The sequence below is a fragment of the Sylvia atricapilla genome, chromosome 6 (genome assembly GCF_009819655.1).
Source record: "Sylvia atricapilla isolate bSylAtr1 chromosome 6, bSylAtr1.pri, whole genome shotgun sequence".
Lineage (NCBI taxonomy): Eukaryota > Metazoa > Chordata > Aves > Passeriformes > Sylviidae > Sylvia > Sylvia atricapilla.
In genome coordinates, this window is record NC_089145.1 from 1610636 (window position 1) to 1638457 (window position 27822).

Here is a 27822-nt window from a genome sequence, read left to right on the forward strand (position 1 = left end):
TATCGCTTCCCCTTTTCCTTCTCCCACCCCAGACACCCTCCAAAGGCTGTCAGATTTGGAGGTCAAAACCTTTGGAAAAACGAGGCAAGTGGCGGGCAGGCTCCAAGTGCCACCCCAGCAGCAGGTCGGTCACTCCTGCTGGCCCCAGGAGCCGTGCCCGGGAATGCCAGCCAGCATGCTGGAATGCCAGCGAGGATACCCGCTGCTGGCAAGGAGGGCAGTTCTTTTTTTGGGATGCTGACACCTGTTTACGAGGCCCTGGCCCCGGCCCAGCAGCCCGGGCAGGAGCCGCCGCGCTCTCCAAGGAGTGTCCGCACACGTCCTGAGCTTGTGTCCTGCTCAAAGTCCTGACACCCTGATTAGCTCCATGTCAGGCACAACTGGAGGTGAATTTTCCCTTGTCTTTCCAGCTGTGAGCAGCCAGATGTTGCCTCGAGCTGTGCTGCTTGTGGAGAGGCAGCCAGATTTCACTCGTATCACTGACCGGCCTGGCAGGAAAAGGGCTGCTGGAAAAGGCAGCCCACCTCCCCTGGGGAAAATTTAACACCTCTGGGGGTGTTGACACCTCCTGTCCATCCCTTCAGGGATGCAGGGATGTTGATATCTCCTGCCCTTCCATCTGCAGAAAGGTGAACCCTGCCTGTCTCATCTTCTCCAGCAGCACGCTAAGTAGGACGCTTTGGAACTCACCCATCTCCTTTGCTTTTCCATTTATTTTAAAACCTGTAGCCCAGGCCTATGCTGGTTATTACCTTAATGAATCAAGCATGATGTTATGACCCAATCCATTAAAAAAAAAAAGAAGCTCAAAGAGTGAAATAAATCTTGGGTTCCATGGACAGTTTCCTTTGCAGAGGAGAAATACTTCCAAAGAAGGATGACCTTGCTGTGCCTGATGCTGACAACTCACACTGAAGGGCAGAGCCCATTCAGACCCTTTGTGTCTGGGGCTTGGGAGTCACACGGGTGGAAAAACTTCAGCTCCTGGCAGGATTAATAGGATGATCAGCTGGCTTAGCTCTCTGTTCCTCACTACTGAGAATGGTGGGGCTCTGGAGTGGGGTGCAGCTTTCCTGGAAGGCTGTCTACAGCTTTAAAGTTATTGATCTATTATTATCAGCACCATACTCAAAGCAGGTTAGAAGGACACACAGCAGTGACATCATTTTTTTATTTATGCCTGTCTATTTTTGTTTTTAAAGATTTATTTACCCTGTTTGGTGGATGCCACCCTGGGCTTGAACACACGTCTGATCTGACACAAGCTTTGTGAAATGTAAAAACGAAGAGCAAAGCCTCCCAAAACCTGTAAAGGTAATGAACATTTTGACTGAAATGGCATTTTCAACACCACATAAAGAACTAGAAAATACAAATTCCATAACACTTCTGCCTGTTTCTTTAGACCCCCTCAAATCTCACATTTTATGAAAACACATAAAGCCTCTTCCCATCTCAAGACAAATTTCACTTTTTTCTCCACAATTACCAACAATTTTGTAATGGTCTATAAAGTAAATCTGTTTTCAGACATATTTCTGGGACACCTAAGTTAAGCACTCTACTTCTGCCAGGCATCAGAAAAACATTATTTGCTCCTGTTGCTCTTGCACAAAGATCAGCACTAAAACTCTGCTCAAGGTTATGGTGAAAACAAAACTAGATATGGGAGAACCACTGAATCCATGTTTTGTCAATCCTGTTAAATATATTTTGCAGGGTTATGATGCTCATTATTTTTGTTTGTGTGTTCCAAGGGAAGGTAGTTTTTATCAATGAGAGAAGTAAGGTGAAGGGAAAAAAGTACTAAAAAAAGAGATTATGGTGAGAGAATTGATATTTATTGGGACAGTGGATACCTTAACTCTCACCATAGCCTAAATATAAAATGTATCTAGATACATGTAAAATATGATGTATATTTTCCTTTACCAGGCTGTAACAAAAGACTCTTTATACCAAACATGTGGAAATGAGGATCCAAAAGTGACAGTTTTACTCTAAAATCTCAGTCATGGACTGCAGCCTGGGGCTGAGGCCATGGTACGGGTGCTGACTGGCAGAGCTGCTCTTTATCCCTCAGGTTTCCCATTTAAAATCCTAATCTTGAGACATTTGCACTCGTGTTTACATTTCCATGCAAAGCCACGAGGGCATTTGGGCTGCATAAACCCAGTCATGGATGTCCTGGAAGGCTTTGCTCACCTGATAAAGAGGGTTTGGGCCACAGGCACCATATCCAGGAGTTGCTTTTCCACATTTGAGCTGACAGAGGCAGTCACAGGGACTGGGTTTTGCAAGGCAGAGCTCCACCTTAGTTACATATGTTTTTTGGGTGTGCCCAGGCAGGTGGAGCTGATGCGGTGGGGTGGGAGATACCCAGCCACGGTCCCAGCTCTGTGCTCCCTGAGGAAATCCAACCAAATCCTGTCCTGAGTAAGAGCTTGGCTCTCCGGAGTTTTCTTCACAGCCCTGCAGTTAGAACTCAGAACAACACCAATATAAGATAATAAAGGGGGCAAGTTCCACCAGCACTTGGAAGAATCTCCCTCCCTGAGCAAGGGAACACAAATCAGGGAGTGGGAAAAGCTCTGTCAGCCCCTGTCTATCCATGGGAACGCCATTCCCTGCATTCCCCAGTCCTAAGGAACCAATCTGAGGCACACCAGAGGCAGAAGCCCTAGGGAGTGTGGATGCAACCAGGCACTCTGCTCCTTGGTTTTCAGGAAGAGCTGAGGTCTGGGAGGGTGCCATGTCCCAGCCAGCTAGCTCTCCGTGCCAGGGGATGCAGAAACGCACACTGCAGGAAAACAAGACACCCCTGCTCAGGATTCCCAGAGGCCTCATCCTGAGTGGCAGAAGTCTTGGAGCAGAAAGCTGATCCATCAGCAAAGACAGCTCCCCTTTGGGGCCAGCACGGGGAAGGAGTGGGCCAGTGCCTTGGTAAGGCTCCTTGAGAGCCCCCAGGTGAAAGGCACACTTGGAATGGTTGAGGATGGACATTCTTTGCAGTTTATCCCTTGGCAGGGAAGCTGAGAACGACAGCAGGGCTGAGCCCAGGCTCACCAGATCTCCTCCTTAAGGAGCTTTTGACAATATTTATTATCTAACACATCTTTGTATCTAAGGAGCAGTCAAGATCCAGTCTCGGTATAAACAGCTGCCCTGTAGGTTTTGTAACAGAGAACAGGCTTATGAATAAACCTGGATTATCCAAAGGTACACTGGTCAATCCACATCTCCTGCCCAAAAACAAAGGAGAGGAAATTGCCATGAGATTGTTATCACCTCTACAATGGAAAGAAGCAGAGCATGGAGGGCTCTGTGGTTGCTGCAGGTGCTCAAAGGCAGCTGAGCCAAAATCTCTATCCAAATATCTAAGTTTAATTCCTAACTTGTTCCTGTTTGTTCTGCAGCAGCACTTTTCCAAAAGGAGCTCAGAATCCATCCCAGAGGCGTGGACCTTAAAGAGGCAGATTTCTACATCAGGATGCACCTGCCTAACACTGCTCCCCTCCAAAAACAAACAACAAACCCAAGCAGTTAATATCACAAGTACCTAACACAGACCTATTTTGAAGGATCATTGTGCTCAACCTGTGTATAAACCAGGACATCTTGGCAAACTCACAGAGATGTCCTACAAAAACCACCAAAACCAAAACAACAAAAAACCCTCCCCCACCAACCTTTATTTGCAATTATGACGACCATGTAAAACACTAATGACAACAGAAATAATAAAGGCCAACTCTAGTCCTGTATTTTATTTCAAAAAGTGTGAGATAGGATTCTCCTCTTTTGCCATCTTTCTGTTCATTATTCTTTGAGAAACCACCACCAGACAATCACAAGCATCCCCAGAGGGGCATCATTCTTCTCACAACAAACCCTCAACACTCTGTCTTTAGTACTAGAAATTAATCCTCCTCAGCTAAGGAAACACTTCTGGGCATCACCAAAGTATGGCCCAAACAAGCAAAACTAGAAATTCTAGATTTTCAAACAGCGTGTCTTTTCTGTAGCCAAATCTTCTTTAAATTCCCAAACTGCAGCTGTTCCACCATGAAAAAGGCCCAAATTCATCACAGGCACGTGGTCAGTGATGGCCTGCCCAAAGATATTCTGGGTAAGAAAGGGAACAGCAGCTCCTGCCAAGAGCAAGCATTTGACATCAACACAAAGAGAAAGAGAGAAAACATTATTTGTTTTCATATTTCCTGAGAAAGACATTGAGGATGTAACCTTGTTATTTATGCAGGGTCAAGGTTTCATCCTAGAACTTAGGAAAGGAATTTATCTTCCCCTAAAGTGTGATTAAGTTTATAAGCCTAAGACAAGTTTTGATTGTGGGTTTTTTCTGTTTTGGTTAGCAGAATAATATTTCACTTTCTGTCTTCTCTTTTTTTTTTGAGAAAGGAAAATGTGCTGTTCATTTATCTGGTAAATGTTTATCCATTCTGTGTTTAAAACCCCCAAACAACAGAATAAAATGGAATTAAACTTTAATATATTGCTTATCTTCAAGCACTGAAACACTTAGAAAAACAAAACTCTGCATGAAAAAAAAAAGCCCTGTGTTTTACCATAATTTTTAGAAAAGTAATTTTTTTGGATTCACTAAAGGACAGTATCTGTTATTCCACAAACTTTTTCCAAATACGTTGTAAATGGCTATTTACAAACTTGATTGCTTTTTCATAGCATATTCTCTGTGCTGGCGGGTTTGTTAAACCTGTTTACAAAACACATTTTGGTTGGCTAGGTTTCTAGTCTCATGAACAGTCTCCACAATTTTAGTTTTGGGGTGGGTTTTTTTGGATTTTTTTTTTTTTTTTTTAATATTCAAACTCTTTGGAAATTATCTTGAAGTGGTTGCTTTTAAGCCTGCAATAAATGTATTGCTGATGGAGAGAAAGGAAAGGTCTGACTGCAGAAATGATGGCAATATTGGTATTTTTAAGGCAGAGAGGGCAACTAGCTTAATAAAAACAAAGGCATTGCAGTTCTGATTGATTTCAAATCTGACTGAGATAACATGCCAGCAACATCCTTGGGCCATTTGCTTTACTGACCTTTTGGATATCTGTGGCCTGTAGCAGTTGCTGGTTTTTATTAAGATATTGCACAATGCATTTTTTGCGTTTGGGGGCAGACAATATTTAAAATATTTGAACCGGTTGCAGAGGGTGAAAAAAAAAATGTTTGATGGGGTAAAATTTTGTTTTCACGCTGTCAGATTTCAGTCCAGTTCAGCATCAAGGCACCTTTCCATAGGGGTAAGGATGGACAGAGGAGTGGGCACCTCACCACAGCATCCCCCTGAGCCAACACACACTTGTGATGTTTCTGGATCTACTTGTTCTCTTTGCCTGATTTTAACACAGTTTTGTTTTGTTTTGGTTTTTTGTTTTTTGTTTTTTTTTTTTTTTTTTTAATTAGGTGAAAATAACCCTTCCTCCCTGAAAACTCTCATCTCTTAACTGTATTCCTTCTGGAAGTATTGGTACCTCGGATCAACAGTTTGAATTCATTATGGCTTTTCTCCCTGCAGGCTGGTTTTTGCCTGTCCTTGGGAGCAGAGACAGGCAGGACAGCAAATGCCACCACAGCACACCTCCAGGCAGCCCTGGAGAGGCTTCAGGGAAACTTTAGAGCACTAAGCTAAGTCTTCTTTATTTACACCCCACAGTGGTACAGCACAAAACTGTATTTTGTGAAAGGCTTGATGCTGCAATGGCGCTGGAAACTGGAGCAAGTGTAAGTGTAGCTGTGAGCTGACTCCGCCCAAAGCCTTTGGCGTGCCAGTTCTCCCAGCAGGAAATACCTACAGACCCAGGTTGTCACTGGAACATGATGTTCCAGTGGGGAAAAACCCATCACCACACCTACTCCAGCCCAGGAACCAATTCCCACATCCAGTGCTTTCTCTGCTAATCTTTACACTCGCTAATCAGCCACCAGGCTCTTAGAAAGGACTCAGCCCACGGCCTTTTAGACAAGATTTAAGAAGCCAGGCAGCAAAAAAATCAGCCACTTGCAGAAAAATCAGTGTCTGAAATGCTGATTTTCATGGTAAAGCAATGACTTGCTGGTTTGACAGAAAGGCACACTTCTTGCCGATGCCCGAGTCTTTTGAGCACTTATATCCTGTTTGGCTTCTCTCCTTCGTGCCTATTTATTTGGGAAAGATGTGGTGCGATTCCCAGAGGTTCGGATGCTGTATCACTTATCCACGTCAATAAACAATCTGGAGCACTGTTTAAATATGGAAACACTTTGTAGCAACACAACCAAAGGCACTGGTCGTGCTGCTGCTGTGCTCGAGGGAAAAAAAAAAGAAGGGGAGAAAAAGGGATCTTTTGGTGGTGACAGCCATTTATCTTTCATCAATCCACCAACACCACTGGGCTGGGCTGGAAGATTTACAAATTCGGCCCATTCTGCCCTTGAGCTGGTTTGGGTAGGGATATAACTGGCTGCACCATTTACTGAGAGTTCTGCTCTCGTCTTAATTTTTAGATGCCCAAACTGAATCTGTTTCTGCTCAAGTCCCAGCGTCCTGATCTTGGGAGACACTTGGTGCTGAGAACTTCCAGCCACCACTGGTGGCAGAGGAGCTCTTGGAGCAGAGCTGCAGAAAACATGTGTCAAACCTACTGGAAGAAGCCAACACCTTAAGGTCAAACTGCACACCCACTGCCTGTCCACCCTGTGCCCAAACACAGCACGACTCCTCCATTTCCAGGAACACCCGCAAAAATATCTTTCTCATGACTGTCGATCCTCAAGGAGCCCGTCAGAGCTCCCAGCACGGTGTAACGTGTCCTGCTCAAACACAGGCTGCTCCTCATCTGCTCCAGAATTGTCACCTGCCAGCACCCTCTGGTGCCCCAGGATTCCTTCATTCTGTGTCAGTACAACTGTCCCTCTGTGAGAAACGGCTCAGAAAAAGGAAAATTACAATTTAGGGTATGTCCAGTGAAGATGAACAAGCAACAGCAGCTTGTTTTTTCTGGGATACTGCCTGCAGCACTCCTCACCTGCTGTGCCAGACACAGGAACTCAAATTTAAACAGATGCAAAATGACAGAGGGGGTTGTGGCAGTGATGGAGGGAGGAGCTGCTCTTCCTAGAACACAAGAAAAAATTAAAAATCTACCCCCTCATTACCCACTTCCCATCCCACACTGGGTGGTCAAGAAGACAAAGGGCAATGAAGGACAAATAAAGTGCCCAAGTGATTAATTAATATTTAAAACACTCAAAAGCAGTCATTAGAGACGAGGCTCCAAAGCAGAAGTTCACGCCAGGGCAATAGTGGCAAAAAATAAATCAAATAAATAAATATATAAATAAAGTAAAACAAAACTATTTTTGTAATGGTACTTGAGAAATTTATGAATGGGATTCTGTGATGTGGTTGCCCGAAATAGCAAAGATTTGGACATGGTAACCCCAGGAGTTCCTGAGAGCAGCTGGCACAGAGGCCATGAGTGAGCAGAGGGTTTCCCACTGTTCCCTCTCTTCTCCTGTCAGGATGGGCTTTCCCCTCTGAGTGACAAACAAAATTCAGCACCAACATAAGGCACCTCACACTAGGACAAGGATGATAAATATTGCCCCAAACCCAACAACTCTATCCAGAAACCCAAAGGGAACTTTGCAAACCCCACTGGCCAGATGCTTCTCTTCCTCTACTTTCTTCCAAGACATATTTCCCTGCATTTCATTTCATTTTTGTTGCTTTAGGCTGTATGCTACACATTTTTCTGGTGAAAAGATGCTTGAAATGGGATAAAGTACTCCAGGTCAGGCTTTTCCAACCCTGAGCAGCGTTACTGCATGTTCCCTACACAGAGATATTGTGGATTTATGTATAGTTTATGAGTCCTGGACCCTTCTTTGAGGAGCTGCCATTTAACTGGCTAATTACCTCTGCCCAGATGGAGGATTTTGCACTTGTCTGGTTCTCATCTCCAGTCCTGGGAGCACATCCCTTTCCAGGAAGATAAGCAACAACAAGTCTGCTTTAACAATGCAAGATTTAAGGCTGCTGGTACCAGATCCAAACCTCCACAGGCACAGACACAAAAAGCTGAAGGGGGAGTGTACCTACATCACTGGTTCAAGTTTCAAGAAATTTTTGGTGGGGCAATCTGTCATCAGCAGGCTTTATTTTAGATCTTATTATCAACTGTCCTGCCATGTCCAGCCTAAAGTTGGCATAGAAGAACAGAGCTGCCATTGACCCATCTGGGTGGTTTCTTTTGGAGGAATTTGATGGAAATACAAACCATATGTGACCGTATTCAAAGAAAATGAAGCCAGTACTTTTGAGTGGCCTGATACTGCACAGATCCAATGCCTAAAATTGTGGAATCGAGGCAGGAGTTTGGTTTTTACACAGTAAAACTTAGGAGGAGTAAACCTGGAGGAGATTCTTCTCTGTAAACATGAGAGCACATCTGACGTGGAGATCAAAAGGAGAACTTACACTAATTATACCGAAAAACAATCAGCGCTCCAGAACAGATAATAATGAGAAATGAACACTGAAGGAAACTTTGATGTACTTCTTAGATAACTGTGGTACTTTAAAATTGGATGCAGTTCAAACATTTAAAACATGTCAGTCTGAGATCTACATTTCAGATTGAGAATGTGTTGATGCACAAGTAGATTTTAAAATAAACACACGGTGGAGCAGAACACAAACACGGATTAAAAAAAAAACCCAAAAAAACCCCAAACCCCTGCTCTTCAGTTAAACCTCCCCTGTTGAAGAGGCTTTAAAAACCACTTCTCCTTCACACAGGCTAAACCTGAACGCCAAATTTTGCTGAAATTATCGTTGATAATTCAGTTTGCAGCCTGGATTGGCTGGGGTGCCTGTTGACTCAGTGCAATTTGAGTCATGGGCACAGCCCAGATCACCCTGCCAGCTCCTGCTCCCACCAGTGAGCACAACACTAAGGGCAAAACGCGTCGGTCCTGACTGAGGAGAACAAAAACCTGTGGATGTTTTAGCAGGCCATTTGTCTTGCTGATGCTAATAAAGATTTCTCAGGATGAGTAGGTCTGGTTCATTACTGACTAAACTGTGGGACCAAGCTGAAAAGGTGTTCTCAAAAGCATCAGTAGTCACAGGATGAAAAACAACACAAAGCAAATGGACCAAAATTTGGAGACTTTCAAGCTTCTTTAAACATACTTCCTGTAAAACATTTTCCTGTAACACCCTTCACCAGAACGTCACCTAAAACAAAATAAAGAACTAAAAAGACAGCTAAAGGCACAACAAAAAAGACAGCTGAAGTTTTTCTAAGACTACAGCTGAATAAAATATGTGAAGATGAAAGCCACCACAGGGCAGGAAAGAACCATTCCAACAGCACCATCAATCCCTCCATTTACACAAGAAATAATGTCCAGTGATACACTTCATTTTCACTCTCTGCAGCCAAGCCATGGGAAGTGGATTTTCTCAGTATCGTGATGTGACTTTTGATGGGCATCAAAAAACATGCAATAATCTTCAAAGTACCATGAAAATTCAGAAATGCTATTAACGACAAAAAGTGTTTCCCTCCCACCCCCCCACATTTCCTATTGACATCTCCTGTGTTCTGAAGTTACAATTCCTATGAAAGTCTCATCTTGGGGACACAGAGAGCACAACTGGAAGAGGTCCATGGGCTCCACAAAAAAATCAACATTAAGATAAATTTTTAGAGCACTCTCTCTCTCTCTCTCTCTAAACTACAAGACAACTCGTGCTGCCAGAATTACCCTTCAGGAACAACATGTGCCAGCACCTATCGGACTGTTTATGAAATTGGCCATTAAATTTAAACACTTTGGAGGATGGAGAAGAGCCTGTGGCTCGCTGGTTTTAATTACTTTGCTGAAGGGACGGAGTGCTAAGAAAGTGTGTGACAGCTCCAGGGATGAGCACACAAAAAGCTGAAGGGGGAGCGTACCAACATCACTGGTTCAAGTTTCAAGACATTTTTTTCTTGGGGAAAAAAATTCACATGGGAACAGCCTTGGACGATGCTGCTCATGTGCCTGTTATATCCATGCTCCAGGAGCTACAGCTTTACAAATTTAAGCAAATTAACCAGTGGTCTTCATTAATCTGGCCACCCTTAAGGACATTTGACCCAAGGGCACGGAGTGGGGCATCAAAGGGGACATGGGGTGCTCTCAGTTGCAAGCATGCACGGGCTTGCTGCCACCAGAATGTCCTGACAAGGGTCCATCATGTCATTTTCAAAACAGCTGCTGCCCACTGGTGCTGTTGGAGGGTTTAATTACACAGAATAAGCACTGAGAGCCCAGTGCTGCTCCAGCCCCTGCGCTGGGACAGCAGCAGGGCCACCACGCTGGGCTCCTCTCACCCCAGGTGACAGAGCACAGCTGTCACCTGCAGAGTGCCTCCTTCCTGCTGCCCACACAATTTATTTCCCGCTGGAGTCCATCCCCTGGCCTTGGAGTGCTTCTGGAGCCACCCAAACATGCAGCACATGAAATCTGAACATGCACCACCACAAACACACGTTTCCTTTCCTTAAGAGGCAAAGGAAACCGCTCTCATTTTATTTTCAGGGTGCAACAGCAGCCGGTCCCAAGGAAAACAGAGGTGGAAATATTTTTCTAAAGCCCTTTCCAAAACCATTTGCCATCTGCATGCTGGATGACTGACCACGTCCACACACTGTACGATTCCAGGAGCAGATTTCAGAGATTTCACATTTCTGAAGGAGTCAGGAGTCAAGTATTTTCCAGCCCATATTTCTTCCAATCAATTACTTGCCTGCTGGTTAGAGAAAGATTAGAAATCCTACAGTTCATAACTCTTAAGATCCAAATTAATTGTTTGAACACATAAATCTGATGAGACAACATGCACCTTCTCCTCTCTCCTAAAAAAGGGTTCCTGGAGCCCATGCAGCAAACTCCCAGGCAGCAAGCCCTGTTCACATGGAAATGTTAAAGAAGAGAAACAATATCAGAGTGCCCCCTGTGTTTATAATAATAGCTTTAATAACATTCCACCTCCGTTCTAATTTTTCCTCCAGGTTCCATTTTTGGCCTGTTCTCAGTGACAGCCTCTCACAGGCATTTCCAAACTACAGCACATACTTTGGAGAACTATCAGTTTCACTTATTCCGCACTGACTTTTACTTGATGGAAGCATTTATTTGTCCTGGTAGGGCTATGAGTTATTCCCTAATAAAGAAAAAAGCACTTAAAGGATAAGTGCTCTCAGAAAGATTTAGCAGGTTAACATCCATCTGTTCACATTTATCTGGAGTTTTTGATGGGTTCAAGTTTTACATGGATAGAGGAAGGGATGGCAGGGTTGAAGTTTTAAGCTGTAAGACTGTAGAGTAAATCAAAGTTGAATGAAACAGCACTACCAAGTCCAAGGAAAGGTGAAGGCTGCATGTAGCAGACTCAGTCAATAAGTGATTGATCAAGTGCCTAAGCAAGAGAATGCTGAGGATGGGGCAAGATCTCCTAATGAGATAAAGCTGGTATTGCTGTAAGGCCTCTGCTCCTGAAACCACACACGATGGAAAGCAAAGCACCTTGTTGATGTAAGGGCTCAGAAATGCTGCAGTAATAACCCTCATGGGCCAAGTTCATCATTTGGCTGGATAAATTCAGTGAGGCAAGATGGGTCTTTTCTTCGTTTTTTTTAACAGGGTTCCTTGATCCTATCTTACACTACTGTACACCACCACTAAAATAGAGAAAATGCAAAGTGAAACCCTTGTTCACACAAATTTTGACAAACCCTCACTACAAATCACCAACCGAAGCACATCGTAATGGATTCAGGAAAGACTTTGGCGTGTTTTTACAAGAACAGCCTCTCAAGCCACGTTTTACTGACCAGTGTGGAACCCAAAAGTTATGAATACGAAAGAAAACACTTCAGGGCCAGGTTATGCTCCCTCTGTTTGGGCTCAGACTCCTTGCCCCCTCCTCAGACATGCCTGGAGATCCAGCCTGTAGGAATGCGCCAGTTTCCCACAGCAAATTTCTGTGCCCTCCAAACGGGGCAAGTCAATATTCCCTAAATAAAAATTATCTGTCGATCGCGCCCCAGATGTAAAACAAATCAGGCTGCGTAAGATGAGAAGCTGGAAAAGAGAGATCACCCAGATTTACCCTCTTTCAACAGCTTTTTCTGAAAGATCCCTTTTCCCCCATGTGCAGCCTCTCTGGGCCGCCCTGGTGCTCCCACACGTGTCCCAAGAGGACTCTTACATTCATGGGCACAGCATGTGGCAGAGGGATGGGAGCAGGGGTCACATCTCCTACATCCAAGCAACTGACACTCCAACAGCATCCAGCTGCTTCCTTCCCAAATATAACCAGCTACTTGCCCCATACCCCCAAGCTTAACAAACAGCCAGGGCACTAATTGCTTTTTTTATGAAAAAGGGAAAAAAAAACAGGGAAGAAAAAAAAAAAAAAAAAAGGAAGAAACAAAGAAAGAAAAAGAACAGACACAAAATTAAACAATCTACCTTAAAATAAACTCTGCGGTATTATCTGTCTCTTGTCAAAAAGTTATTACAGAATAAAAGTGACAGACTGTCTGCTAAGATACATCCCATGACCAAGTGACACACCTAAAACTTGTCAAAGACTTCCCTCTGTTGATGTGTCTGCTTATCCTTAGTGCCCACACGTGTTACATTACTGTATATTCCTGGAGGGTGGAAGCTCTTGATTTATTTGTTGCAGGGAGAGAACACTTCTTTCCCCCACCCGATTTCACCCTTCTGATGTGACAGGTCTTTGTCTGTTCCTCACATAAACCAGAGGAGCCTTCGACTAAAACCAGACTCCATGTAATTATTTTCCCTCAAAAATAAAGTCAATAAAACTGGCAAACGTGAACAAAACTGGAACTGATCTATCAAAGAACTGTAAACAGATTTTCCTCCAGTGCACATTCTTCACATTGAGGAATCACTACTGGTCAGTATTAAAACCAGACAAATGATGTGGTGCTTTGGTGAAAGAGGGGAGGAAACAACTCATGTGGACAAGTTACAGAGATGGGTAATGGAGGTGGTGCCTCAGTCCAGACAGCAATTAGCTTTTGGGAACTCGGCGTCTGGTGTCCAGCCTCCGCTGAGCATTGCACGTAGGGCTCCTACAGAACATATCACATCAGAACTGAAACACCAGGCCTGGCCTGCTCTGCTGGAAAACTGGGCTCCCACCACAGCTTTGATGTGGTTGTGCTCTGGGTACGTTCCCATGAAGTTTTAATTCTTGTTAAAACTGCGGGAGGGTGGAGCAAGGACACCGGGAGGGCTCAGGAGGGAAGTGCTGCTGTGGGGGCAGTCTGGAAAGGGTTTCCTCTGCAGTGCAGCCAAAAACACCCAGAGAGATTTAAAAACTGTTTGCAGATGAATATCTGTACTTTTTTACCGAGAAGAAACTTTAAATGAAAATTAAACTGAGCAAATAAAGCAAGCTACAGCTATTGAAATAGAAAGTGTACGGATCACGGGAAGGAGAAAAGAACAAGAGAAATGCTTCACACTGGAAGGTGCACCCAGGATGGCAAGTACACAAGAGTCAGAGTCTGAGCAAGAGCAAACTGTGTCAGAAACCAGTGTACACCCCATCAGATGGACAGATGGAGAGAGATACTACCTGCTAACATTGCTCAGACCAGATTCAGCACAAAGATTCATTTTGTTTCTTCATTATCTCTTCTTGGGGAGCAGTTGAAACTCTCTTTCAAATACACTGTGACTCTATCAGTATTTATACTGTGAGTATTTACTTTTATTTGCACTTCTCTCAATTCAACCTGAGTGATGTGACGGCAGCCCAACAACAGCAAAGTGTTCCCTTCCCAATGCTGTGGGGAACCCATAGCCCAGGGAACCAGAATTCCCTGCCTTCCTGGACTCTTCCTCAGAGCATCCCAACACCAACACAGCGCTGCTTCATGGGATTCTGCCACCCAGTGAAACTGAGTCAATCAGAAATGAGAAGTGCCTTCCGACATGAAGTGAAGAAAAATCTCTGGCCTTCCCAGAAGGAAGTGCAGGGGGCAGTTCAAAGCTGAACCCTGAGAAAACCCTGGTCACAGAGGGCTTTGCCTTTTCAATGGTTTGGATTAAAATCCTATCTGTCTCAACAACTTTGATGAAAGCCTTGTTTTCCGTGTCAACCGAAAGCAATGAACTAAAACAAAGAACTTGACACATGTACATGTCTCCAACATACAAACAACTGGCTGTTTCCATAGAAGAACCAGAGAACAAATGGAAATAACTCTAAAAAAATGAATTCTTGATTTTGTATTAAAGGCCACGTGGTCTGCTCAAGTGAGTGCAGAACTGGAGTGGCAAATCTGATTGGTTTTACCCAAAAACCAATACTGATTTCATCCCTTACTTCATCTCCTCTTCATCCCAGGACACATTCCTGTGGAAACTGCAGGACTTATCCTCTTACTCAGCAAAGCATTGGCAGAATTAATTGTTGAGCATTTAATCGAATCAAACAGTGAATGAACATACCCTGAAGTACGAGTTCATGGAAAACACAAAGCAAACCCAACATCATCGACCAAATTTTTGTGGCTGAATGCAAATCTCTTATCTGTACTCACTGGAACCATTCTGGTCTGGGCTGCACACAAACTTATTTTGTACACCAGAGTCAAACACAGTTCAACAAAGCAGAAAATCAACAGGAATGCCATTTGGAAATTACAGACACCTCTTACGAGATTTTAACACCATCAGACTCCAGATTTCGCCCTGATTTGGGAATAAACTGATATTCTGAAGCCCATCTTACAAAGCCCACAAGCCCAAACTCAACCCTGCATCCACTGGGCATCCCTATCAGCAAAAAGTCACTGATCAATAATGCTGGCTCTGTAAGTTCATGCAAGGAATAGTACTGGCAAAGGCTTTGGATGTGAGCTGAAAACCCATTTAGTTAAGAATATTTTATTGTGGAAAAGGACGTGGAAACAGAAAATAAGTTAAAATGATAAAGAGACCTGAATAGAAAACCCGTGGTTATAAATGGAACAGTCGCTGTGAGCAGACAGTTCTGTACATCCACATCTGTTCCAGTTCAAAGCAGTTCATGTGAACCAGGGGAAGGAACTATTTTTTCCTTCAGTGCTGCAAACCTATCTGCAGTCTGGCCAGGGCACAGAGTAGGAAGAGTGAGAAACCACCACCACTGCCTCAGTCCAAGTTTCAATGAGATGGAGCTGCCACCAACATCTCTTTTGCCTTTTCCCATTCTCCCTCCCATATTAAAGCACACTTAGGAGAGAACAGCAACATTTGCAAGCACTTGTGGCAATTAAAGCTGTTTGGTTTTGCTAAAACCAAGCTTAACAAAAGCTCTGTTTTTGTTCCTCGGCTCACAGATAATTTCTGTTTCACAACTGTCCCTTCTGGGGCCACTTTGATGATAACGTGGGAAAAGCAGGCAGCAGGCAGAACAGTCAAAGAGGAAAATAAATATATAAAAATAACGGGGCTGCTCCAGGACTCGTTCAGGTTCCAGAGGAGCTCAGATTTCCTGCCTGTGGATAGCTGAAACATTTTCTCTACCCAGTTTGGCCTTTGTTTCTGTAATATCCTCCTTTCTCCTTCCTTTTAATCTTTAAAAACAAATTTTTAAAAAGTAACCAAGTAACAAAGAAAGCAGTGGCAAGAAAAATGTGGTGCAAAGAGACGGAAAGAGGACTCAAAAAGGTGAAAGCTGAAATTAGCTACCTGTTTTGGTCTGACATCAATACCGTACTTCAGAGGAAGGATACTTCCCTGTAATCATCTAGTCATGAAAAGTATTTATTTTCCTACTTACATTAGTAGGAAATACATTAGTAGACTACACACATACAATCTGTGGGATTTAAAAGCTTTTTTTTTTTTCCTTTAACATCAGATTGTTCACATTGAGGTTAAAATATGTTTACAGGGTCCCTGAGTTTATTTGCCACAGGAAAAACATGAAACTTCCCGCAAACAACCCTGCTCCTGACTGAAAACCCGCTCAAGTCAGTCAATACTGAGTAATTGCTGGACTGAAATCAATCACAAGCTCCCAGGGTTCAACTGGGTGTTGTTTTAAAGATGTAGTGCTGTGACTGGCGAGGGGCTGAAATCCTCAACTACCTTCCAAACTGGATGGCAAAACCTCCACTGGAGCAGAGCTCATCAGAAGCTCCCTGAAAAGCAGAGATCTTCCACTTCAACTAAATAACCCTTAACCCCGCTCCAAAACAGATGTGTGAATGAAGGGGCAGGGTGTTGGAACCCTGAGCACTGAGAATTTCAGGCTTTCTGTGCTCACAGGCACTGACCCCCAGGAAAACACTGCATTTCCCCTGAGGCCGTGGAGAAGGCTTCCAAAATTGAATGACAAAATTGAATGACAAAATTGAATGGGATTATGGGTGTGTAGTGTGAATAGAAGTGTGTGATATCACAGGGTGGAAAACCTAGAGTTTAAGGTTTTAGAATATAGTAATATATATAAAGCAAGATGGAGGTTTTAGGGTGTAGGGCAGTCCTTCTTTTTCACCTTCTTCTTCATGGGTCTGGGTGGTATTTTGGAATGGGATAGAAAAGGTTGGTTATTGGGTTAAAAGTAAAAATAATTGAGGTGTTATTTCTTAATTCAACAGTTTATCCTTAAAAGGCCTTGCAGAGAGAGAGATGAGGGCCGTTTTTAGTTTTTTGTTAGCTAGGAGTGCTGTAGAACTCACGGCTTGTGAGACTGAAATAAGGGTAAAACTTAATAAACATCTGAGTCCGAACAAGAAATTTCATCTTGAGCATTTAATCCTGACTCTGGCAAAAAGAAGACAAAAAGCAACAGCAAGGGCTGTGTTGTTGAATGCTGCTCGTGTCAGGTGGAGCAGACACTGTGGAGGGTGGGAAGCTGCTGCAGATTTCCCGTGGACACCGAGGCGTGGAAGCTGTCGGGACACACGGGAGGGTCTCCTGCTCAGCTGCCTGCTTGCCACCAAAACCAGGGCTATTTGTACACTTAAGTGCTTCTCTGGATGAGGGCCAGAGGGCACAGGGAATTGCAGGACACAGCCCCCAGGAGCTATTCTGAGAAAATGTACTGAAGAGAGAGAAAAAGGAAAGCTTTTGTTAATTTATATTATCACGACAGCAAAGATCTTGTTTTGGAAACGATAATGTGGTTCTTTTAACTGAGAGCTTCTTAACGAGATGCTACAAAGGGAAGCTTTAAAAATTAAGTTATTTCATCTGCCATTTAGAAACTATTAGCTTTAAAAGGCTTAGATTTGATTTCTATGCCTCTAGTATGTAACAATGTTTAAAATCTAAACCAAAAGCTGCTTCTGTTCTTCCTCTGATAATTAGTAGATGGTCTCTGGTTTTCACTACTCAACTATTCATTTATGCTGTTAGGTGGGCTTAAATGGTTAAAATTAATCAAAAATACCTTATCACAACACACAAAAGACAAGTCATTATGGCACTGTAAGGACAGTACCAGTAAGCACAATTTCTCTTGTAGCCAATGACTTGCCACGATTTTCAGTGTTTGAGAGAGCAGATTCATTCTCAAAAGAAAGCGATCAGCTGCAAGTTTACCAAATAAGCTATTTAATTTTTACAGTGTGATGGCACTCCTCAGTCCCCCACAAAGTGAGCAGCAGAGTGAATAAGCACGATAGTCCAAACTCCAGTTCTGAACTAAGGAGCACCTGGAAGAGTTTTACCCCGTGTGATCTGGGGCAGACACAGAGCACTCTGCCTCTTCCTCACCTACACACTGCACAAGGTCTCACCTGGACAAGTGTTCTCTTCTCTCGGCTGAATCCATTTCAGGATGAACTAAATCCATTTCAAGTGAACTAAAATGACAGTTCTTGCTCTCTGTTGCCTGTCAAACCCATAAATTCAACATATTCATTCTTGTCATATGCCAGAAGTTCTGCGACTTGAATGCAGTGTAAATGGACTGATGGGCTCCCAACAATGTCTCCCGAAAATTTGTGAAGTCCTCTAAGATCTGGAGATACAGAAATGCCTTCTAAAGCATATAAAAAAGGGCTGGGACATGATTTTAGTGTTCAGCTTCTTAACTTGGGAATTACAGGAGGATCTCCTGTGTATCCTCAAGTACCATGGTTCAGAAACAGGATCTGCTCCTGTTCCAAGAGCCCAAACATCATCTAACATCCCAGGGCACATGAAGTCAAATATTTCTCCAAAATTACTGCATTTGAAATCCGTGGCATGGGAAGAGTTGTCTCTGTTAGCTGGAGTGTGTCCTGGCAACACACCTCAAGCTGCTCTCTCATGCCTTTAGCTGGCCTCAGCCTTATGGGAAATGGATTATTGACAGCAATAAAGATGTAAAGATGAAATTACATTTCAAATCTATGTCCCTGCCGATGCCAATGCTATACTCTAAAAGACAAATTGCAAACACAACCCTGCTAGTACAGTGCTGATACCCAAACCCCCAGAAACCTTGAAATGGAAGTTAAGGATTACTCAATTCACACTCTCTGTACAATCAGTTATCCTGATTTTTTTTAAAAAAACAGAGTATGTGGACATTCACTCTTCATTATTCTGTTTGCCACTAAGAGAAGTACTCCCAAGATATATCCTGGCAAAGGAAATGGTGCTCAGCATGTTTTAGCTTAGATTCCTTGCCATTTTTTAAGGAGTGAACAAAATTACAGCATCTTCTGCTACTGTTGCACAGAAGCAGCCTTAAATTTCAGTAGGCAACCACCCAAAGGAGACCTCTACTTAAAATTCCTGACAACAGTCATTTATTTTCAGATCTGTTTGATTCAAATTTACAGTCGGTTTGGGGCAGCAGCATGATGAACTGACTGTATGCCCTAGGAGACTAAATTTGTGAAAATACTTTACTTGAACTGATTAAAGGAAAGTAAGTGTTGCTTTGGATGTTGCTCTGATGAACCTTAGGGATTGTGTGAGAGGAATAATTGACTAGAATCTCACTTTTTTGAGTGAAAAACTAACCTTAAGAATTCCACCTCTAATGACTTTTTTTTTTTTAACTCTTTGCACAGAGCTGCAAGGTCTTACCAATTGGAGGTAGATGCGTAAAGCAGCTTTCCCCTCTGTGCTGCCCATGTCATGTGTGAGACCCCTGAGGCCCAAATCCCAGAGCCAGCCCTTTCCCTCACTGACCCCGGAGCTGCAACTCCTACACCTGGCTAAAATCCTGGAAAAAGCCTGGCTCCACATCCTTACTCTGTGACTCAGGCTCATTTCTGTTTATACTCTTGCGAGCTGAAGAATGATGATGACTAGTAGCTATATAGATAAATAAAGTATATTAAGTCACAGGAAGTAAAAAGGGAAAACCATTAATTTATTTTTAGAAACCTGTTCTTGCCATTCATCAGAAGAAGAACATCCGAAAGTTTGCAGAGAGATACAAGCATCTGGATGGGGTTTGCTGACCACATACCAGCATTCAGACTACTCACAGAGAATCGTTTGCCTTCTTTAGACCAGTCCCAGACTCCGTGCCAGGAACACAGGATACAGACAATACCAGAGTAGTTTCCACTAACAGGAAAGGGGGCTTTCACCACACAGGCTACAGCTGCTTTGGTCTCCCCTTTCCAGTGGTCCCACAGCAGATTCCTCCCTCCAGATGCACCATGGCACCAGCTGGTACATCCCAAACCGCTGCCCACACACCTTCCATCAGCACTGCCCACACCAGGTCGAACCCCAGTGAAAACGTCCCGAGGTCCAGACTGCCTTCTCCAGAGGGACAGACCAAGGTCCTGCACCCCAGACACAGAGCATGGACTGAGAGCAGCCCTGAGGAGGAGGACTCAGGGTTGCTGGCTGAAGAGAAGCATAATTTGAGCTGTCAAGGCGAGCTGGCAGCCCAAAAAGCCAAACGTCACCTGGAGTACCACAAAAACAGTGTGGCCAGCAGGGAAAGTGAGGGGATGCTGCCCCCTCTACTCTGGAGCACTGCATCCAGCTCTGGGGCCCCAACATTTGGAAAGGATGTGGACGTGCAGCAGCGAGTCCAGAGGAGGCCATGGAGATGCCCCAAAGGCTGGAGCCACCTATGGAGCCAGGCTGGAAGAGCTGTGGTTGTTCAGCCTGGAGAAGAGAAGGCTTTGGAGAAACCTTAGAGCCCCTTCCACTGCCTAAAGGGGCTCCAGGAGAGCTGGAGAGGGACTTTGGACAAGGGGGAATGTCTGCAAACAGGGATAGCAGGTTCAGATAGGATATTGGGAAGGAATTGTTCTCTGTGAGGGTGGTGAGGCCCTGGCACGGGTTGCCCAGAGGAGCTGTGGCTGCCCCATCCCTGGAAATGTCCAAGGCCAAGCTGATGGGGCTTGGAGCAACTTGGGATAGTGGAAGGTGTCCCTGCCCACAGCAGGGGATGGAGCAAGATGATTTTTAAGGCCATTTCCCACCCAAACCACGCTGGGATTCTGTGACCATGCCAATGCTAATCAAAACCAAAGAGGTGATTAAATCTGGAGCTGGATGCTCAGCTCCCAAACACTGAGTGAATTCAGTACACCCACACATCCCTTGCTTCCCCTCCTCTTGCTGGTTTGCCAAAACAGCACCAATCCAACAGTGGAGAGAAAACCTTTGGAGGCCAACAGCGCCACGCCGCACTCGTGATGAATTTAATGGGATTTGCATGAAGGCTTCCATCTCTTGTGGCATGCAGAAGGTATTTTTTTTTCTGAGCAGTCATACCACAAGCATCAAGTCACATCATATTTTGAATCTTTGCCTTCCAAAATCCGGGAAGAACTGCAAGGCACACTCACTGACGTGTCTCGTGGTGTGTGGGAAGGCAGGATGCCATAGTGCAAATGGTCAGACACAAACACGCACGAGGTTTTCCTCTGACTGCTAATGCTGCTCTGGACAAGTGTCTGTCACCACCTTTACTTCAGAGGAGTAAAAACCCCAAAACTTTGAATGATGCTTAGCCCTGAAACTTCCACCTTGGCTCCCTTTCCACTTCCTAACAAAAGCTATAAAACTCCTACAGTATCATGTTGAAAAGTAACATTTTAAAATCTATTCAGAGTTCATTACTTTTACTTCCATGATGTCACTGAAGTCACTATCTGCTCACTTTTCCTATTCTATTTTTAACAATGTGTCCTGAATCTGCTCTGAAAATGTAATTTAGTTGCTAGACTTTTCCCTTCTTTCACTAATTGAATGCTGTGGAATGTATTTCACTCTCCTGGGTACATTTTCTCTCAGTAAACCTTACTTATCAACACATGGATCCCTACTGCACATTGCAAGCTTGTTCTGCAAGCAGGATATCAGCTGACGTCAATGAAGATGTACAAGGGGCACCAAATATTTTGCAATGTGTTTAGAAAACAGAGATTTTTTTTTTCTCCCCCTTGTTTTAGTATGTACTCGTCAGGGTACAAACAGAGGGAGAGGTAAACCAGCAGGGCTGGGAGCCAGGAATGCATAACTCAGATTGTTATGTATCACTGATGTCATGATAGAAGTTCAATAATTTATAGGATATGAAAAGAGCAGTTAATGCCTGCAAACCACTTAGGCTTTTCATAACAGACTTCAGGTTTTTACAACTCCCTCAGAGCACTTACAGTTGTGTGGAAAAAGTCATAGGTGTTTGTGTCAGTTTAAAACAAGGAAAGGTTCTGCCTTTCCGAGCTGCAGTCTGAAAGGCCATCTCAGTAATTGTATACATTATTAATATTCCTCTGATAGGAATAAGAATGTACATCCAGGTCCTTGCACAGATAGAGGGCTGCCAAGAATAAATCAGATATGTAGATAAGGTAAGCAGGCAAAGATATTAAAGAGGAATGGCACTGGGTCTGGTGTTAGCGCTATCTTTCCATCAGTTCAAATCTGGAAATAGTTTCCGTAATGGCTGGAAGGACAGACTGCCAGCAGAAGGTTCAAAAAATGTGAACTGTGGGAGTCTGAAGAAGACAGCAAACACTGGCATGTGGGCCAGCCGCAGAGGAGAGGCAGGGACAAGGCACTGGAAAGAGCAAAGGGAGCCGGAACACAGAACACAGGGAGCAGCACAAAGGCACGGAACAAAGGCGAGGCGAGGACGGAGCGGGGACACGGGTCAGCTGCCGCAGAGAAAGGCGAAAGGATGCAGGGAGGTTAGGGGGCAGGGAGAAGAGCTGGCCCTCCCACCAGCATGTAGTACTACTTTCAGAAATAGAGGGATGAGGGATACTAATGAAAGGCCAAACCAAATAAATAAGAGTCTCTTTCCCTGGAGGGCGTGTGGGCTCGCCTAGGATGCAGCCGTGGGGACTAATGCAGGCCAGTAGAGGAGCTCTGCTTCCTGCGCATCCCGAGCCGCAGCCCCTGTGGTGGCTGCTAAAAGGCCCACACTTACCATCAATTACCTCGAAGGAACAACGGAGACACCGCTATCCCTGCGCTCTTCAGAGCCCCGGAACAAAGCGGCGCGGTGTTAGTGGCATCGCTTACATCTAACAGCTGGCACAAGATGACTTAGCACCACTGAAAATAACCCCGTGACGGGGCCCCAGCAAAGCTGCCAAGCCCTGAAAACTTGTCATTTGTCAAACCCCCCTCCCCTCGGGAGTTGTAGCTATGACAGAGCTGCGAGTCTTGTCCTGATCCCCAGTTCGGCTGCAAACATGAGTGAGCTTGGGGAGGTGAATAACCCCACGCCAGCGGAGCGCCTTCTGCAGCCTCTGAGATCGTACAGAGCTCTTTCACCCCACTGTCGCTAACTTGGCTTGTGTAATAAAACACGAGGCTGGGAGCAGAAGAGCTTTGTCAGAATCCCTGAGAACGCTCAAAAGAAACGAGCGTGGTGACTCCCGTTCCCGGAGCTCACCGGACCAGCGGCGCCCCTGTGCAGTGACCCAACAGCTCTGTAGGAAATGCGGGTTTTGATAGCGTTAGATACTTCAAATTCCCCATCATCCTGCCCGAGGACACTGCCAAGGACTTCGAACAGGCTTTCCTCTGGAGCCTGCTCGGTGCCTTTGGCTTTCCCAGACCTCATCCCTGCGTTGACTGCCCTCTGTGGCAAATGAGGATATAGCAGAAGGGATCAGCCCTCCGCGGGCACAGGGCAGAGACTCGCGGGTACCTGGAGAACAGGGAGCAGGATGCTGAGCTCTGCGTGGAGGCTAAGGGGATGTCTTTCCCTAGAAAGTCACAGACCTTGCTGTACAGTGTGATACGAGCATCTCTTCAGCGCTGGGATCTCCGTGAGAGCGGCTCCTTCCTGCTGCAGAGGTCAGGAGCACGTCCCAGGGGATCTCGCTCAGGACCCAGATGTGTAAGATGCCACACGTGCCCCCGTTAGTGCCAAGTGCCCCCAATAAAACAGAAAGCGGGGCCAAACTTGGCATTCATCAGCCTTTCACACGGTATAGTCCTCAAGCTTTTCACGCCTGTCACAGCCCCTTCCCTTCCTCTCCAATTAAAAGTGAGTCTTGTTTTCCAACCACAGCAGGTCCCCACGAGTTTCCTTTTCTCAAAACTGCCAGAACCCAAAGGGTGCAACTCGAGTCAAAAGGGACATTTTTCCCTTCCCGATGCCAACAAACACTGCTACTTCCCAGGGTTACTCTGCTGCCTGCCTTCTGTTTTGGCACATTGCTTTCCCCCCATATTTCATGTCACGCACCCGTGCGACCTCAGCCTGTGGCCCCAGAGCTCCACACCATATTCCCAGCACATCCACCGCACCTGACTCCACAATGCCCCGTTTCCCACCCTCCCAGCACCCTGTCAGAGCTCCCAGTGACTGCCCTGCCTGCTGCCAGCCTGGGGCAGGACAGGGAATGCTTCCCGTGGCACATGCCTGCGGTCCACAAAGCCAGAGCCGCTGCCCTGGCCGTGCTCAGCCTCAGGAATTAATAAGTCATTACGACAAATTAAAATATTAAGTTAATGATGTGCATGACTGCAAGTTACAGAGCTGGAAAAGAAGTCCTAATTAAATCAATACAGTTATTAGTCCCTTGTCATCTCTGATTAATTATTAGTTTAATATGCTCCATCATTTTCGCTGTTAATGGAAAGAGCTGCAGTGCTAGCAGGGGAAGCTGGGCAGTACACACCAGAAACCCATGGAGACATGCCGGAACTCCCAGCTCGGGATAGAAAAAGATCTTTCAGAGAAGAAGGGAAGAAGCATTTCATTTTTTGTGGCGCTGGTCTGACAGCATTTAAGGTTGTTTTCAAAAGGGGGCAAAGGTTCGCTCAGGGGCTTTTTGACTGCTGAAAGGTTAAGGGGTAAAGACTTGACTCCGAAAGCTGGGTTTAGTCCTGGGCACTTGTCCCAGCGCCTCCAAGCTTTTCTCTGCAGTGCCAGGATATCACCACGGTCCCTTCAGAAGCTGACGTGCCCCTCCCTTGCCCCAGAGCCCACCGCAGCTGTGCCGCTCACCCCATCCTCACCAGATGCACCTCAGCTCGTTGGCCCAGGGCACAGAGAAGGAGTGGGCACATAATTCGCTGGCAGGCATGAGCTGTGGTGCCTGCCTCCTCAGGGCACAGATGTAGCTCAGGACACCTGTCCTTTCATGCCACCGACAGGGCCAAAAATAATGTGCTGAGGTCACTTTTCTCCTTGGTAGTCATAACTGAAACAGCACCTTGGATTAAGGCAACAGATAGTATTTACCCAGAGCTTAGGGGAGCACAGTTTCCCTTTTGCTTTGCTGTCTTCCATCATCCCTTCACTGCCCCCCAACTTTTTCCTAACTCCCTGCAACGAGCAGGTTTCCTTTGCTGTCTGCAGAAGGATTTTTTTGAGTGTAAAAACTTCAAGGATGGGTCTCCACATGTCTCTCCAGCAAGTCACAAAGCAAATTTGTACCACAAATTCTGCTATGTCATTAGGCAGGAGTTTTGTCTTAGAAACAGCTTTTACAAATAAGCTCTTTTGGATAGGTTATCAACAGAAATACAAACACATGCCGCCAAGAACAAAACCGCTCCTTGAACTCATCAATGAAGCTGTTCATGCTGCTAAGCGGTGATTCAGTAAATTAAATAATGTCACTGTGAAAGACTGTGCTCCTCAAAGATAAAAAGCCACTCAAATGATTTCTCAGGACTCTCACCACCCTATCGCTGCGATTACCTCGTGATAAATTGCCACCTGCCCCATGAGTAATGGCAGTTCCCAGTGCCATTTTATCATTTAGTCCTCCTACTGATATCTCTGTTAATGTACTGCCACAACACTTCAGCTTCCCATGCCTTCCACTGCAGTTGTGCAAAGTTGGAGCTCCTTATTTCCAGAAGGAAGTTAAGGTGGGACAACCAGTGTCATGCAGGAACCCTGTCCCCTGCTCCTTAGATCTATAGCCCACCTGTTTTGTGTCAGATATTAAAGAAAAAGTTTAAATTCTGAGCATTCTGGCCAGCCTAGATTTGATGAGTAAACAGCATTTCTTCTAGAAATGGGCTGAACTCCAGTGAAATACTTGGCTATTTAATGAGCAGGCTCTAGGTTTTCGTGGGAATCCAAAAAGATGGAGTAAAGAAAAGGGCTCCCCACGCTATTCTTAGCTGCAAACAGCTAGATTTGGAATTTTGATTGTAAAGCATGGAATTTATAAATGGTGCCATGCTAAATTTACTTCATTTGTATACAATTCAGCTGGATAATCAGAAGTGTTCCAGTATGTTCCTGGTTAGCATCTCAGTTCTGGTTTTATTGTCTCCAAGCTGGTAGAAAAAAAAAATGCGTTCAGTAAATAGTGCTTGCAAAATTTGTGTCCCCAGTGCGTGTGCGGGAAGGTCTTCTATACACAGATTTTATATAAATGTGCACGTGGGTGCACATGCATGCACACAGACACTGAGCCGTGATTTATTTCCAGAGGGAAGCCAAGGAAATTCCCACCCCCTACCATTTAAACGATCTGCTCTTTGGCTCCAAACATTCTGCAACTTCTCAGCCAAGGAATGCATTTTCCCCTTCCAATATATATAATTTATTTTGCTGCACACATTAGTTAATGATAGCGAGATACATGATTTAGTCACTTCTGTAAAAACATTACTGACAATCTCAGACAGACCCATTTCATTTAGTAAGTTGGGGTTTTTTTAGCTCGTCTTCCGCAGCACCGTGTGAATTAACAGCAATCATCGGCTCAAGGATTTGTCACATATACTTCGTACTCTGGCAATTTTTCATCATTAGATTGGCTTCCCGCGGTTAGACGCGCTTTTAATTACTATATTAATATAGGTTAAAAGGACTTTACACTGTTTTACTCTTCGGGAGGGCGGGGTGGGAGGAAGAGAGGTGGGAGACAAGCTATTTCATTTCGCCGGTCCTCGGTACTCTGCGGCGATTATTTCTGGATTTTTAAAAATAGTCGATGGAAACGCTAAGAATAAATCCCTTATCGGGGCAGCGGGGGCGGCCGCCCGGCGAGCCCGTCCCCGGCCGGGCAAAAGCGCGTCCCCATCCCGCAGCTTCCCCAGCGCGGCCGAGACTTACGCGGTCCCCAGGGCGCGGCGGCCGGCAGCCTGCGCAGGTGGATCTCATCCTTCTCCATCGCCCGTCCGAGCCCCGCAGCCCTCCTGCCACTTGGTACCAAAGTGAACTTGCCAGGATCCCTCCTCCCGCCCGCTCCTCCTCCTCCTCCTCCTCCCTCTCCTCGCTCGTCCCCCCTGCTGCCGGGGCGGGCGGCGCTGCTCCGGGAGCGGCTCCGCGCAGCGCCCCGCCGCCCCCGGGCACACTTTAAATACGGGCGCCGGGCGGTAGCCGGCCCGGCCGGGCCCTCCGCGGGGAGCCGGCCCTCCTCCCACCCTGCCTTCCCTTCCCTTCCCTCCCCCGGTGACGCCGCGGCTCTCCCCGCCCGGCGAGCCGCGCGATCCCCGCGCAATCCCCGCGCAATCCCCGCGCAATCCCCGCTCGTACCTGCGCCGGCAGCGCTGACCTTGGGGCGGCGGCGCCGGAGCGACGGCGGCAGCTGCGGGCGGGGAGAGCGCGGCCGCGGAAAGGTCAGCGCGCCCTGCGCTGCCCCAGCGGAACCCCCGCGCCCTGCCCGCGCCTAGGTTCTGTCTTTCCTTGAACAGAGGCTCCCGCACCTTGCCGGGTTTCGTTTCCCCCCGGAGGTGAAAAGGGAAAGAGAGGTTGGGTCTGTTGCAGAAGCCCCAAAGTGCAGGCTGGCCACTCCCCGTGGTTCTCGCAGCCCCGGTGGGAAAGTTGACGAGATTCCCAGCTGGGAGAGCAGGGAAAAGGTTCTGCACCGCGTCTCCCGGGAAAGCTTCTTCTCCCAGGTCTGGTCCAGGAGGGATGCTCTGGAGGTCGCCATAGACGCACCAACCAACCCAGGCCCTCGAAGGATAGTTTTTGAAACTTTTTTTTTTTTTTTTTTTTTTTAAGAAATGAGAGGTGTAAAATAGTTGGCGCTTGGTTTTTACACCTCCCGCTGCGTGGCTCCGGTGTTTGTACAGGGGTTTGAATAGGATTTCAGGCTATTCCCCTTTCCAGTGCCCCACAGGGGTTCCCTGGTTTTCTCCAAAGTTACAGCCCGAGCCCGTGCTGCTCTGCACAAACCCACTCAGGCAAACCTGATGCAGATTTATCTGGTCTCTCTGACTTTTCTCTCTTTCTCTCTCTTTTTTTTTTTTTTTTTTTTTTTTTTTTTTTTTTTTTTTTTTTTTGTAATTGTAATCTCACACAAACGCTTAACCCTCTAAAATGCAAAGCCCAGGAGAGTGCAAGGGCTCTGGCAGAAGGAAGGAGGCTCA

General features: G+C 45.6%; 1 protein-coding gene across 2 annotated transcripts in view; it reads right to left on the reverse strand.

Moving 5' to 3' along the window:
* Positions 1–26654, reverse strand: part of ANO1 (anoctamin 1) — a 72170-nt gene extending 45516 nt beyond the window's left edge. The window contains exon 1 of one of the 2 annotated variants that reach the window (XM_066320466.1): positions 26564–26654. In XM_066320466.1, coding sequence (XP_066176563.1) covers positions 26564–26621 — 58 coding nt within the window. In that variant the 5' untranslated portion in view covers positions 26622–26654. The remainder of the gene's footprint in view (positions 1–26563) is intronic. The other variant, XM_066320464.1, reaches the window with a different exon arrangement.
* Between the last annotated feature and the right edge of the window lie 1168 nt (positions 26655–27822).